Source organism: Lepisosteus oculatus, chromosome 2, assembly GCF_040954835.1.
Source record: "Lepisosteus oculatus isolate fLepOcu1 chromosome 2, fLepOcu1.hap2, whole genome shotgun sequence".
NCBI lineage: Eukaryota > Metazoa > Chordata > Actinopteri > Semionotiformes > Lepisosteidae > Lepisosteus > Lepisosteus oculatus.
The window spans coordinates 37,240,974-37,257,191 of NC_090697.1; the positions used below are offsets into that span (position 1 = coordinate 37,240,974).

Sequence of the window (16,218 nt, forward strand, 5' to 3'; positions counted from 1 at the left end):
CCACTGCCCACCATCCAGAGCATCAACAACAAGTGGTGTGTTAGGAGAGCACGTAGCATCATCAAAGACTCCAAAGACCCAAAGATTTCTTTACACCCCTGCCTTCTGGAAGACAGTATCGCAGCCTGCGAGCCAGCACCACCAGGCTCGGGAATAGCTGTTTCCCGGCAGGCTGTTAGATTGCTGAATATCAAACAGCACACGGACTGATCACCACCTGCTGAACACCCACCCACGGCTGTGCCATCGCCACCATCTCACTGTCGTGTCGTGTTATGACTATGTCCTGCACTATTGTCTGCACTTATCTCTCACCCCCACCACCACCCCTGCAACTACCTCAATAGCTGCTAATGATTGTCGGTCTTGGTCCCCCCCCCCCCCTCCCCCTCGTGTGTTCTTTTGTGTTGTACTGTGATGTTATGCTAAAAAAGGGCGGTGTGGTGGCTCTGTGGCTCAGGATCTGCACCTGTGGCTGGAAGGTGGCCAGTTTGTATCCCGTGGCCGTCAGAGGAGTCCTACTCCACTGGGCCCCTGAACTGCTCCCCAGCTGCTCCAGGGGTGTCATATAAATGGTCAACCCTGTGCCCTGACCACGAGTTTCTCTCCCTGTGTGTCTCAGAGAGAGCAAGTTGGGGTATGTGAAAAGACAAATTCCTAATACAAGACACTGTATATGGCCAATAAAGTGATCTGATCTTATGCTAATTGTTTCTAGTGTATTGTGCACCTCGGGCCAGGAGAAACTATATTTTGTTCTCTCTTGTACATCTGTATAAGTGCAGAATGACAAACTGAACTGAACTGTAAATCATGGTATTTTACAGTCCCACCTTGGGATATTAAAGATTATTTCTGGTATTGTGTGTGGATAGTTCCCTTGCTATATTGTTCCCTTAGTACTGCAAAGGTTTGGCTGATATTGTTGGTAGACTAAAGGGATTCACCAACGTGCCCACACAGCTGTTCAGGATGGAGAAATATAACCAAATAAATCATGAGAAAATAGAGAAGGGTTGCAAATGAGAGGAGGCCTACCTAGCTTGCTTATTTTTTTGTATTAGCTAATTGAGGAACATATGCAGCTTTAGGAAGCCAAGGTATTGACTTCAACAGATCTCTACAACCCTTTGCCTGAAGCAGTGTCTCCTGTTGTCATTTTCCAGTACACTTCCACTTACACATTTATCCTCTGGTTTGTTTTTCACCATTGATTCTTAAGAAGTCCTGAGGGTTACTTTTGCCAGTACTGTTGAGGATTTTTGGAAAAAATGTATTGGGTTTCTGTCTTAGTCTTTGCTGTTCAGGACTAAAAACGTTACATTATTTTCACCCATGGGAGTAAGGCACTCTGAACGTTCAACGTTCAAATATTTTTCTGTAAAGTAGTGAGAATTTTTCTTTCATAAACTTCTTATTTATTGATTTTAGCTTTCTTCCTTTATCTTTTCTTTCAATTTACAGTTGCACTGATTTACAAATTTACCTTTGTACATTGTACCAGTAGAGATGGAGGGGTTATATGCATGTTAGCAAATACTGGTTAAGCCTTTTTAACTGTAAATTAAGAGAATACATGATCCTTTCCATGCTATAAATCTCATTTACAATATCAATCAACTGTTCAGATGTTAGAGGTTCTTTAATAAGCCTTTTTCTTGATTGCTTTTTTATCAGCTAGAAGTATTCCTTGTATACAGGACATCTCTCATTTGGTTCAGTGTGATCAAAAGGAAAATTTTCTAAATACATAAGTGAGAATCCAAAAGGTATAACCTAGTTTACAGTCTTATTAAGGGCTAGGTGTATGCATTGTCAATAATGGAGTATCTGTGGACAGGAGCAGGATATATGTGTGTGAACAGTTAACAGTTGATACCTGGTCTCTACAAAACCTCCAACACTGAGAAGTGTTAACAATTTGTTTTACTTGTATTTTGGGGTTAATGTCGAACAGATTCAAGTTTTTCCATCAGAAGTTTATCCATGTTTGTAAACTTGTGGAGCTTTGTTGACATTTGCGTATAGTCATCCATTGATTATCAGATTTCACATTATTTTCTTTCCCTTGTTTTTAATATGTATGTTTTTTCATGTCCTCCATACTGGTGTATAACTGATACACTATTTTTTTCTTCTGATTACTTTGTTGATTAGAAGCTGTAGAAGTATTTACTATTTTATTATTTTGTTCCAGTATATATTATACTGCCTTGTGTTTGTTCTGAATACATAGTAGAACCACTTTGGTCTAAACTTGAAATAACATTTTCTCCACTTTTCTGTCTGTTATTGAAGCATAAATCTTATAGTCCACATTTTTTCCCTACCAAGCTAAACTTCCAGGAAAGATGTATGTGTTGGATGGAATTAGCTACTGCAGTTAATGCTGTTTTTAATTATCAATTTAACTTCAAGTCAACCGGCTGAATCAGTTTGTAATAGTGAAAAGACTGGAGCATGCATTTTTATTTAACCTTGATACAGTGATGTTTACTGTTGATACAGACAGTATTTTATTAATACACTTACTATGGACCACTTTGTGTTTAATTTTGCTAAAATTTCACCGTCAAGGCCAGATGGGGAAATGCATCTGTTGACAGCCAAGTTGGATAGTTAACTAAAGACTACATCATATTGCACCCTTGCTGTTTTTATTATGCTTATAATTTACTCTGTAATATTGCAGTGCAAACAGGCTAACCAGAAAAGCAAAACTTGAATACAATATGGAATTATGATATGTAACTGCCATTGTATTTTTTTAGGAACAAGTGAAGGTTAATTTTGTGGTGAAAAGTAGAAAAAACAGCGTTTTGACTGTGTATGTATTTTATGCATCATGATCAGTCTGTAACCACAGGTGGTGACTGTGGGTGTCTGAAAGTCAGAAGAAGGCCAAGGTGTGAGAGACAGTGAAGATACCTGTAGCACACAACCTTCAAAAATAACACATTTCCGATATAACTAGCATAAACACAAAAGAAAAACATAGCACCCTTGGCAGGTTAACACAAAAGACACTTTAAAATGCTTGTTGTTGTGAGGTAAGCAAGAAGGCAATAGTAAAATGGTCAGTTGTATTGGTTTACATTGCTATGAGGGTATTGACCAAATTTATAATCCACAGGTAATCTTTGTTTTCAGTAAACACTAATAATGATGATGGTGAAAATATTGTGAAAGTTCTCCACTACTGTACTCATATCTTTTTGTATTGTACGTATACAAAAGAACAGGTTTTGTATACAGAAGAACATGTTTTGAACATTAAGCCAAAGGAATTATTTATCTACTATGTTATTGAACCTAAATCCATTTTATTTGTCATCTTTAATGGTTATTTTGCTTGTACATCTGTGCAAACTTGAAATTAGGGTCACATTCTGGGTATGGACATATCTGTTACATCACTGCTGCTTTATCCTGTTATTGTAGTCTGAACATGAAACATTATCTGGCTGTGATGTAAAAAGCATTAAATAATTATGTACATCCCCAATAAGTGATAATAAAGGCATTGAAATGTATTTAGTTAGAAGAACAATCTGCATAATGTGTGTGGAACTAATACTACTTCCAAATGCATTATGCATTAATTTCTAAAGTGCTCATTATTAACTTGAAAAAACAACACTAATCAAATTATTTCCAGGTTTCATTAAAATCATTTACCTGGTAAATATTTTGTACATCACTGTGCTTTTCATATCTTGTGCATAAATTAGTAAATGTATTTTTAATTGAACTATAAAATTCATAGTTATCTCTGGTTTCATTATTGTTTTTGTTTTTTCCTGTGGTATCTTTGATGACAGTGTGTAGGTAAATGAAGCATAATCTCTTGCATCATTTCTTGGCTTTTAGCCATTATTTTGATTGCTTTTATATGGTGAACATTTTTAATGTCTCTCATGGATGTTAGCTGACTGAGAGTCTAAGAATGATCAATAATTGAAACAATGCTGACCATTCCTCTGTATTAAGTACAGGGGAAATGGAGCTAGAGGAATAAAATGAAAATGTGTCCTTGAGGGACTTCTTAGGGGTGATATAGAAAAGATCATGGAATATTCTTACATCGTGTGGCACTGATTAAGGCATCTTAACTTTAATTCCTTAATAATAACCATTTTTCTTCTACCCCAAGAAAGAATATGTGGTCTTTCCTGGTAGACAAAAAAATACCCTAGCTCTTGTATAGCAATATTAATTTCCCGTACCCTTTAATTGACGCAGAGGAAATTCCATTGACTCATTTCTAGTATATGCAGGCAGGAAGAGTTGGTAGTCACTTGAAGTGGAAAATGAAAAAAACATTAGAAACCACAAAATAACTTCTGCACCCTGCAGTGGGTACTGTAATGATAGAATAAAGAAGGTGTAAGACAGTGGTGTAAAATGTACTGTATATATAACGCAAAACAAATCAAGAACCAGTTTTTGCATTAGTCTTTTCTAGCACACTGAAAATATTTGTTGTATTAATAAATCATTAAAAATAATTGCAAATTACCTCTTTGATACGTGAGTGGCTTTTACATAATCACAAAAGAAATGTAATCTTTCATTTTGATCATTTTTGTTCAGTTATGCGAACTTGAACTTACACTTAAACTTAACATGTTTTGCGGGTTTTATTCTGTAATCCAGATCTGACTTGAACAGTTTTAGAAGCTCCTAATCACCGCATAAACCATAATGGTGAATCAGTATTGTGGCAAGTAAGAACAAATTTGGTGTAGTGTTGTACGTAAATGAGTGGAAAATGTCAGTTTTTAGAGAAACTAAACTGGTGGTTGATGCCAACAAAACATTACATTACTACGTGAAATCTGTTGACGTTTTGTGGGTTTAAAGCAAGTCCTAATGGCTGCTGAGACAAATGTTCAAGTCAGAAGCTTATAATAAAGCAAGCTAAAACCATAATATTTGGATTTCTTGGACAGCATTAACACCCTGTTTCCTGATGTGCAAAAACAGGTTTAACACTGCCTAATGTGAAACCCTGAGCTTAAGCATTCCTCTGTAGATATATATATGTGCAGTACAGAATGTGCAATTTTCATATTGAAACTACAATCTCAGGCACACACCTGGGCATCATGGTCAAGATAAGCACCATGTTACATGTATAGCACAGTTAGCTGCTTGCAATGGCATGACTGAACTTTCCAGAGATTCCTGGTGAGTGATGTCAACATAACAGGTCACATTTAAATCGACAGAAGATCTGGAGGTAAAATGTATTTGTAAGAGTTTTAGGTTCTGAAATATATGATGTTTTGTTCTGGCTACTAAAATATTAGTCATCTTTTCAGTGGTCTGTATCAATACACACGTGAACTCTAGCACAGATATCTTCGAATCATAAGTACCTTTCTTTAAGGATAGCTGTAATGGAAATTCAGATGTTGCTAATCTGTAGTGCAATAAACTGAAATGTTTGGAGTGTATAGGTATGTACTCTTTGTGTGTGCAGTTTGTGATTACTGACTTACAATTCATCTTTTAGAAGTAATTAAAAATGAAAATTTCAACTTGTCATACTTACTTTCAGTGAATGAGATCTTTTTTTAATAGATATGTTACGCAAAGGCACAGAAAATTGTGCAAATTAGTGGTTGTAGATGCAGTTACTACAGTTGAAGTAGAAGTGGTTTATGACTGATTAGTACTGGGCGATAATTCAATAACGATAATTATCGCGATATAATTTTCCTCTATGTAATTTTAACAAAGTTTGATAAATATTCGATGCATATGTTTATGCTTTGCGCATGATATGCGCATGCGCACAAAATACTGCGCGAGTGCGCGTGTGTGTTGCAGACCGGGCAGCTAACGTGGTGTTGTTTACCCACACAGTGGTGGCTGACAGGATTGTAGTTAGAGTGGAGAAATGAGCGACACTGAAGCAAATGTAGTGCTGTCAATGACCAGCTCGAAGGACGATGACATCGCCAACAGAAAAGGTCATTCAACTTCGGTCATTTGGAGATTATTTTGGCTTTTTACGATCATAATTTTTGCAGGGTGATGTGGCCAGCAGCCATATCACCCTGCAACTCACAACTGGCAACCCACTGAAGCTAAGCAGGTGTGAGCCTGGTCAGTACCTGGATGGGAGACCTCCTGGGAAAAACTAAGGTTGCTGCTGGAAGAGGTGTTAGTGGGGCCAGCAGGGGGCACTCACCCTGCGGTCCATGTGGGTCCTAAAGCCCCAGTATAGTGACAGGGACACTATACTGTAAAACAGGTTTTGTAAATTTTACTCATGCATATTTTGACAAAAAAAAAGACTTGAATACTCTCTATCTCAGATTTGTTTAATGTTTCTGCGGTTTGGCAAGTGTTTGTTTTGTTCTTAAAATAAAGAGTTGTTCAATTTACCAATTAACTGTCTGGTTTCTTCAACTTTCACTCAGGAGAATAAATCTGCCTTTAAACTTGAAAGAAATAATGATTTGACATTTATCATGATAATTATCGATATCGACTGATATGAAAATTATCGTGATAATGTTTTTGGCCATATTGCCCAGCCCTATGACTGATACATTAGGTACAGAGTAAATGTAGATGTGAAAATAGTGACTGACAAAAAATAATTGTTCTTGTTCATCACTTAGCAATATCTAAGTAATAAAACATGGAACTTTTACATTACTTCAGTGTGGTTAAGCAATTTTTTAACATTTAATAAATTATTTTGCAATGTATATTGACTGTTGACATTACTGCACAGATCCCTCATGAACAACAAAATACATTTTATGTATACATACAAAATTCTTTCAAGACTAAACTGGGATACGGCACCTGGTTTAGATAAATCTGAATTGGAGTCCAGTTGAACTATTTGGAAGGGAAGGTTTTTTTCTCTTTATGGGCTGAATTGTATAAGAGACAGGAAACCTATTACTAGTGAATCTAACCAAGCTGATCATATCCCTTTCCTTGTGATCAGACAGCAAACTGTCACTTAAATCTTCAAAATAACTTTCAGCTGCACACAACTTACCATATTGTTTGCTGACACAGTGTAAACGCTGCCAGCCTATCCTTTCAGCAATGGCATGGTGAGGTTCAGTCAATTGCCAAGTAGAGCTGGCCAAGCTCATAAAATTGTGTTTTTGCGATGCAGTCCGCTAGTTATTTTGTGACTCCCGACATTTATAAAACAAAATCCATTTCATTTCTCTTTCCCTGTAGTTCTTAGTTTACATCCTTGTGTATCTGCTTAGTGTGGTTTTTAAATAATTTACAGATTTTAAAAATAGGATGAAAAATGTGTTTAATGTTTTTATTACTCTAGAATGTTTTACTACTACTTTATGCTCTTTACCTTTTTTGTAATGTCGGTTTTCTTCATGTGTCACTGTTTTTTCACCAAACAAATAAACAACCCATTGTACCAGAAATGTCATTTTGTGTTTAATCTAACCACAAAATAGGCCAGGCTTTTAGAATTTTTTGATGGCAGAACTTTTGTACTTGGTCACTTACAGGTAACCTAGAGAAGAATTATGCTTTTGAAAGCGTGGATGAAGCTCTGCTATACTGTACTTTGGTGTCTTCTGTTTCTTAAATTTATTTCAAAGTTAAAGAAGGTATTTTAGCTGAAAACGTAAAGCTCTCTTTTAGGAAACTCGGCCACAATCACTGGGGAACATTCTAGGACAGTGACAATTTCTGCAAAGAGATAGTTAAACCAGAACAGAATCACATTTCTAAAACTGACCTCAATCTCTCAATCTCCTGAACCCAACTCATTTTTTTTTATGTTGTACAAACCGGAGGAGCTCTTGGAGGACCTGAAGAATTTCTGTAAGGAAAGTCCTTGGGTGAAGTAACTAGAGAGCATAATGTGAATTAAAATGAAAAGATAATGAAATCTGCATTTGTGTGCATCATTCAGCACTAATATTACATGTATAAATGTACAACTTTGCCTTTTATTCATTTCTGATTGTATTTTTCTCACTGCAATTTTCAATTAAAAAGGTGTAAACCATCTCCTGAAAGCTTTAGAATTTCTATATTTATCTTATTCTGATGCTGGTTATCAGTTGCTACTGTACTTTTGTGATAAAATGTAATTTACTGAATATTTTAAATGCATTAGTTTGCAATTATTGCTTAATCTTAAATTCGGCAGCAGCATGGAGCAGTGGTTATGGCCACTTGATTCTGGACCAATGACAATTTGTTCTCAATTAAATCTTCATAAAGACAATATAAAATGACTACATTAAAAATAAACAAGAAAAGATTAAAACTAGTATTTAAGGGGAGATCTTAAGGGCTTTTCATTCTAACCTGATCGTTTTCTTAAATAGAGTAAATATGGAATTGATAAAAGTTGGTCCATTAAGAGCTGCTGACTTAAAGTAGCAAGTGGTAGAATCCGCGGATGAAGTAGTTCTTAATATTTGTTTTAACGGAAGAGGGGTTGACTTGCTAACATTTGGAAAAAATAATGTAAAATAGAATAGTTTAAGATTAGTTTAAGACAACTTGACAGCCCGTCCATGCTGATTGCCCTCAGTACACGAACAAATGTTCCGTGCAGTGGGCTTTAATACAGCACGGATCGTATTTGTTAGATGATGGCGATATTGTCGACGTTTTAGTGCGAGTCTATTATGAGGGTACTGCGAAACGAACTATGCTTTCAAAAAGTAAAAAAAAATCCAATGGTATTTATCTCGTACGTTAGCTATGCTGACCCCAAGTTTTAAGTTGTCTATGTCATAATACTCATCTGTGATAACATACAGCACTGTTTGAGTTTATCTTGCTTCAGTACTTTGTATCTTTTGATTCTTGAGTGGAATTATTATGCAACTAGTGCGCTATATGTTGTGAAGTAGTCTCAGATTTTGGATTACACCCCACTAGTTGCTATCAATTTAAGTACTTATTCACTGACATGTTCCCGACCTTGCACCATTATGTAAAAGGTAAGCTTTAAAAAATGTGACTTTCTCCGTGTGCCTTGCATGTTGAATGCTTGAATGTACTGGAAAAGGCTCGATGCACTAGGGGTGGCCGTATCCCCGTGTCCTTGTTTTCTGCATCTGAGTAATCGAAGGTTTAAAGACTATTTGGAACAGAAAATGAGCCCAGCCCTCGGCGTTCCTAACACAATAAGCGAGTAGTACGTGCGGCCCGTGAGGAGAGTATGCTCGTAAAGCTGAACATGAGGTATTATACGTATTGGTTGTCTTTTTCTTCGGGGGTAGGGCTCAACCGGCTTTCCTGTGACGTATGTAAATTTGAGAAATGTGTGGAACAACCATATCCTGCTGGTCAATTTGGGAGACTAACAAAAACATTTGTTGTTTTTTTTCCATTTTGTATTTTTGTGGGTTAATTACGAGTATTTACGAGGATGTCCTACCCTCGGACTGAAGGAGTTATGTTGTCTTAGTGCACAGGTGTACACCATTGTTCTTGTGTATTTTTGATATAGTAACGCTTTAAGAATGTTTGCAGCAGAGTCTTATTCAAACAGTTCGTATGAAATGTGGCTGCCGCCTTCACTGGAGTTGGGCGAGAGAAACGAAGAAAGCCGAAGATTCCGTAGTTTGGAATGTTTGCAGGACACTTCCCAGTCCTGTGGATTTACCCCCTCATCTCCGAAAACCATTATAAATGCTAAAAAAAACAAGAAGGTCTATAGTTGGTCATTAGGTTGCATGGAGTATTTTTATAGAATTGGTAAGAATTCGTAAATTATTAATTAAAATAAGTGACTTAATTATCGGTGGGCAGTAGCGTGGAGTAGTGGTTAAGGTTTCTGGATTCATAACTGGAAGGTTTTCTAATTTGGTTTCACGTCCCATAGGCACTGCTGTTGTACCCTTAAACAAGGACTTCAGTTATTGTATGTTGCTTTAGTTAAAACCAAGCCTGAACAAGTCGTTTCGTCTGTGTAAGGGTTATAAAATGTGAACCGTAACCGGGAAGTTACTTACAGATTTTAAAACCGTTTAATTGTGAAATCATTTACAGTATTTTAACATATAAACCTGTCCTAGTTTGCATGTTGGCATTCTTGCAGAACAGAAATTCTAGTCGTGATGTGCACGATAGCTGGGGGGAAAAAATGGGATGCCTGTTTTTCCAAATGCAAGCAAAAAATATAACTCTTACAAATAAAGTATTATTTAAATTCTTGTATAAATGACAGTTAATTGAAAAATAAAGTAATGGAAAACCTAGGTGTAATCATAAAGTCAAAAGCTTAGATACAGTAACTGATATGCACTAAATGGAAAGGGGCTTAAACTGATGGCCAAGCATTGTCTGGTTATTCAGTAATGTGCACAGTGCTGTATGAAATCCAAAGTGCATAGTGGATTAGAGTACTATCTCATTTATACATAGTTGTTATAATGTTTCAATATTGCAGTAATAGTACAAACCCCAAACTTTCTCAGCTTGTTTGTAGCCAATTTAATCAATATTACAATGTTTAAACCTTGATACATTTATAAAAATGTTCTTTTACTCACACTTTTTAAAACTTTTACAGACCAGCTCTCAACCTTCATGTGACCCAAAATGTCTGAGTAGATGTTTATCCTTTGACATCTCCAGGATAAGTCTTAAAATATCAAAATTATTTTTCAATTTAGATGAGAAGATATTTTTTTCCCTTTTTTTGCATTTACAGTGTCTTATGTCTTTTGCAACACAAGGGTTTTAATTAACTTTTTCTCTCTGAATCAATACATGCAACCTGACCTATGTAGTTTATTGCAGCATAAACTAAAACTTAACCAGATTTTACTCCTTGCTTAATGTCTGAACCGAGGTCAATAGTTTTGAGTGCTGTTCAACCTTAACTTATTAATAAGCTTGCTCAACTGGTCAAGTAAAAGTGATATTTAAAATTTCTGTTATTGTAGCATTACCATAAAGTGGAGAATTGGATAACTTTTATTAGAAATGTTACCTTTTCATTTTCTTAAAAGGGAAAAGATCAGGAAGAGAAATAATCTGATGCCTACCTACTCCTCAAGTATAAAATATACCCAGGATATTGAAATGTGATACAGTCCTTTAATAAACTTGTTCACAGTTGACAGTAGGAATGAGCGTCACTGTGGCACAGTGGTTAGCATTGCTAGCTCACAGAACTGGGGCTCGGAGTTCAATTCCAAGAATGCTATCTGCATGGAGTTTTCATATTCTTCCTGTGTTCATGTGGGTTTCCTTCCACGGTACAGACACATACTAGTAGGTTAAGTGGCTTCCGGGACAATTGGCCCTGCTGTGAGTACCTCCTGGTCGTCCTGTCCAGGGTGTATCATGCCTTGCACCCATTGCTTGCCAGGATAGGTTCTGGCCGCCTAGCATTTTTTCATTTAATTGCTTTTTAAATTTCTCTAGCGAAAGTATTTCCATCAAATTTCTTACTTTTCTTCTTCAGATGACAACCGAAATAAAACTCGCACAAAGAAGGAGAAGAGAAGAGTTATCCAGAAGCCCAGTGGGACAGTGGAATATACAGTAAGTGACTATATCAAACTCACATCTGATCTATTAAAGTTCATTTCAAGAACAGAAGTAAGCAGTGAAGATAAAAATTTAATTTAGATCAGGCAATCTGAATCTCATCTTGTGGTCTGTAATACCATCATTTATATCTGAATTTATTTTTAATATTAAAGTCACAAATGCAGGTTAACCATTTGTTAAAGTTTTATTTTAGAATAGTTAGTTTGAAAGGATTTAGGAACACTTTACCTCTATATTCCTACATGTATAGCAAATGTTTGCTGTTGTTTAACTTCATTTTACTTATTAAATTTACCCAAATCTGTTTAATATCTAAGTTTGTGAGCACTGCAGAGGCCTAAGATTAGCATAATGTTCTGTCTTCGTTTCAGAATGATACAGAAGGTTTTGATATTGTAACTAAGCAGAATTTTATTGTAATTAAAAGCAGTTTAACTGTAATGTATAAATCTATTCTATAGATAATTCAGTGATTCTGATGTTTTAACACTTTTGTTCTGCAGGCGGGGCCCAAGGACACTCTAAATTGTATAGCTCTGAAGTTTAACATTACCCCAAATAGACTTGTGGAAATCAACAGGCTGTTTTCTCATACTATTGTCCCAGGGCAGGTACAGTAAAATAATTTATGGTTTATGGGCTTGTTTGTTTCATACTGGTTTGATGCTTGTTGGTTCATCTGCTTTCTGATGTTTGTGTAGACGCTGTTTGTCCCTGATGTCACCCAGCAACCCACTGAGACCAACTCCCTGTCTGTCAGCCCCTGCAGTCCTGCTTCAGCTTTCTCCTCTGATGATCCAGAGTTTGACAAAATGTCGGTAAGAGCAGCAAAAACAAACCAACAAAACAAGTAATAGGTTTATTCTGTGCTGAAAAAAAGAAGAAAAAAAACACAATGTTTCGGCCGTGGAGCCTTCACAAGGCTTCAATGCTTCACAGCCAAAACGTTGTGTTTTCTTCTTCTTTTTTTAAACATGGAATAAACCTATTACTTGTTCCTTTGCAGCCTACGCATGCTGATGCAGCTACCCACCTGAATAAAAACAAACCAAGCCGATTTTGCCTGAACCTGATTCCATTCCCAGTTTTACAAATTAGATGCTTTAAAAGAAATGCAAAATTTGTCATGGAATAAAATGTAGGTTTGGTTCTACAAGGTTTATATTTTATTAAAACCACTCTGATTTTTCTCTGCCAAGATTAAAGTTTACACTGTCCTCTTTCATGATTATGCCTTTGAGGTCTGTCATCGAAAGGTAAAAAACAATATCAATATGATACTTAAAATGTTTGAGCAATCCACATGGTATTGAAGTTTTTAGGTTTCCCGATCTTAAAAATGTTTTTATTAAAAAATAAGCAGTCTCTTAATGAAGGCCCCAAAAATATTCTCTATTTATTTTTTCCAGTTTTCTCTGTTATTCATTCATTTTGAAGTATTTATTTAAAAAAAAAAATAGTTTTGAACGTTTTGCAGATTGACCTCGGTAATTAAAATACGGCCTACCTAAAATTAAATTTAGAGTAAACTTAAGCGCAATTCTATCAGTGGCAAAATTGCATCACATTCTGAGATTGTATTTTGAAAATAGTGTGTGTTGCATGGGTTCTGATGTAGTCTGGCTGTATGTGTGAGAATCCACAGAACAGAGCTTGAGTTAAATTATGATTTTTCTTCTTTTATTTAATTCCAGGATGCTGACAGTGCCAGGAAAGCATCAAAACCTCTCCACCGAATTTTGTCTTCAGCCTCTGAAGAGGAGGAACCTTCAACAGTCAAGTTTCTCAAAATGAGCTGTAGATATATAACTGATGGCAAGGTGGATGTCAGCTATAATCATGAGATTTTTCACTTTAATCAGATATTTAGTTGCTGCATTTTAAATATGAATGTCATCTTTTTTTTAGGGAGTAGTTGGTGGAGTAATGATTGTGACACCAAATAACATCATGTTTGATCCTCACAAGTCTGACCCCCTTGTAATAGAGAATGGCTGTGAAGAGTATGGTCTCATCTGTCCCATGGAGGAGGTAGTCTCTATTGCGCTATATAACGACATATCACACATGAAGATCAAGGACGCCCTGCCATCGTAAGTCTTTGGGCTGTTTTCTTATTCTCAGATTTTCATACTGTTGTAGAAAATACAGTAGTGTGATACATGTAGTTTTTATGTTTAATGGGTGATGAGGAAGTTCCCAATTTGTGATAAGCAATGAAATTGCCTCATCTGTAACACTCTTTTTTCTGTAGAGTTAGCTAAGGAGTGTCATTTCACTCTCCTGAAAATCAGGTTCACTTTACAGTATTGAGTTCTCCAATCTCCCCAGCCTCTTGTTTGGAAAATGTAACTCATATCTTTATTTTGTTCATTTTTGTGACTTAAGCGTCAAAGCGTACTTGAATAACAATTTGAATGTTAAGTCATGAAATACATGATATACAGCATGCTTAATATTGTGTATATAATCTTAAAAGCGCCAGCAAATGAGGTATAACATAGAAGTATGATTCACATATAATTGGAATTATTTTTTACTATTATCCAGCTTTTGGAATTACGAAGGATAAAGTGTCATTTTTATATGCATTTTTGGACCATGTTCTTTAAGTTTTTGGGCATCAAAGTGATTTATTGTTTTATTTGCATTTCCTTATTTAAGTTATCATCATCATTCTCATCATCAACATTATTGCTATTATTATTATTGTTGCTGTTGTTTTTTGTTGTTTTTCCATGTTATTTTTATTTGTCCATTTTGATTTTAATTTCCCATACGCATTGGTCATTTCTCCCCTCACAGCGACCTACCAAAGGATCTTTGTCCCCTCTACAGGCCTGGGGAGTGGGAGGACCTCTCATCTGAGCAGGATATCAATCCTTTCAGCCGATTTAAGGCCATGAGCAAAGAGAAATGCCTAGCAAGTGTGGATGAGGCTGTGTATGTCAAACATGAATCAGAGACCACAGAGAAGTCACTGTCAGATGAAGGATTCACTGAGATAGAACCCCTTGTAACTGGAAACACTGATGAATCTCTGATTGAACCATTGGCAAATGGTATTTGTACTGGTTCCAGTGATGACACTCAAATAAAAAAAGGGACTTTAGAAGCTTTGGTCCATCAGTCTAGTGCAGACAAGGAGCTGGTGGCACACAAGGAGCACACATTATATCCTGTTGTTTCCATGGGGTTAGAGGAAAGAGAAGATCCTGAACTGGAGAAGGTAGGCTCTAACCAAAATGCTCAGGAAACCCCTGTTTACATTCACACAGAGATTCCAAAAGGGAAAGCACTTAAAGAGGGAAAATTGCCTGATGATGGACGTGGAGGTGAGACAGCACATGCTACAGCTGAACCCTCATATGTAGATTCAGCTGAATCTGAAACACCCAATGACACTTGTTTAGTTACATCTGTTCAAGAAACCACTATGGACCAGAACAGAATGCTTAGCTCTTGTGAGAGAGCTGAAGTGTCTGCCAAGAAGAACCAGCCAGGGCCAGACCAGAGCACTGATGCATTAAATGGAGATGGGCCTCTTTCAGTACCACAGTCTGAGGAAGTGGAACAGCAGAACAGGGAATCTGAAATCAAGTCCTGGTTGTTCAAAAGGATACAGGGACCAATTGAGGGTGAGTGTTTTTGTTCCTTTCAAACTGTACGTACTTGATGTTCCTACTTGCTTTTTTGTTTTTGGGTTCCATTTATGTTGACTTCAAAATAAAGTTTAATTGATTTTTGTCTTTAACAGTTTTGTTTGTGTTATATTATTACAACTATTATTGAAGAGAATTGAATAACATTTTTGTTTGTGTTTTAGAATTTCTTTAGCAAAATCAAACCATACTAATTGATCGATTCTGCTGCACATAGAGAAGAAAATATTTCTTAGTAGATGTTGCTTTTTGTAGATATGCTGCCGTCAAAAGAAGAGAAAAGTAAGAAGCCTCCAATGTTCCTGTGTATCAAGGTGGGGAGACCTATGAGGAAGACATTTGCATGTCAGAGTGCAAGTCCAGCTCACCAGTATGGAAGGAGAGGGAAACAGCCAGAGTACTGGTTTGCAGTACCCCAGGAAAGGTGAGTTTCTCTGCAATAATGGAGAAAAAAAGAAAAAAGAAGGTAAAGATTTTTTTTTCATTTGCTAAGCAAAAAAAAAAGATCTAAAATGATGTATGTGTTGTTTTTTGCCTTATTATGAAACACAATTATTGTTGATTTAATTTTATAAATAATATTTAGTTAACAATCTCACATTAGGTTTTTGGGCACCCCCAGCAATAGGCAACTTGACTTATGTGTTTGAGACAATAGACGTGGATTGTACTCAATTTCTTATGAGGACAAATAGCATTGCTTGGTGAAACACAGGTAGCTGGACAATCTTTGCCTCAGTGTTCTTTCAGCCACCATTCACCTTACATTATCACATGTTTACTCACTTAAACTTCAGGAAAAACAGGTTTTTAATGTTACTTAGAATAAATGAAATTTTAAAGGCTCACTTAAAGTAAAAGAACCAAACATACTGTAGTTGCATAGACCAAATTCACCTATGGGCATATTACTCATGCATTTTCTTTACCAACCAGTATTGAAATTTGTATTTCAGATCAAACAGTAAATATGGGTCAGCAGCACAGTCAGTATATGGGTCAGTTTTGTTTTTGGATATTT

At 36.2% G+C, this 16,218-nt stretch overlaps 1 protein-coding gene across 6 annotated transcripts in view; it reads left to right on the top strand.

The window, feature by feature from the left end:
* Positions 1-16,218, top strand: part of LOC102683089 (nuclear receptor coactivator 7) — a 44,989-nt gene that overhangs the window by 18,652 nt on the left and 10,119 nt on the right. The window contains exons 1-9 of one of the 6 annotated variants that reach the window (XM_015350807.2): positions 8,826-8,969; positions 11,447-11,526; positions 12,039-12,146; positions 12,237-12,353; positions 13,230-13,355; positions 13,444-13,628; positions 14,341-15,173; positions 15,453-15,621; positions 16,154-16,195. In XM_015350807.2, the coding sequence (XP_015206293.1) occupies positions 8,939-8,969; positions 11,447-11,526; positions 12,039-12,146; positions 12,237-12,353; positions 13,230-13,355; positions 13,444-13,628; positions 14,341-15,173; positions 15,453-15,621; positions 16,154-16,195 (1,691 nt within the window). In that variant the 5' untranslated portion in view covers positions 8,826-8,938. Of the gene's footprint in view, positions 1-8,825; positions 8,970-9,305; positions 9,730-11,446; positions 11,527-12,038; positions 12,147-12,236; positions 12,354-13,229; positions 13,356-13,443; positions 13,629-14,340; positions 15,174-15,452; positions 15,622-16,153; positions 16,196-16,218 lie in introns of those variants that run through there. The other 5 variants (XM_015350800.2, XM_015350773.2, XM_015350781.2 and 2 more) reach the window with 5 other exon arrangements.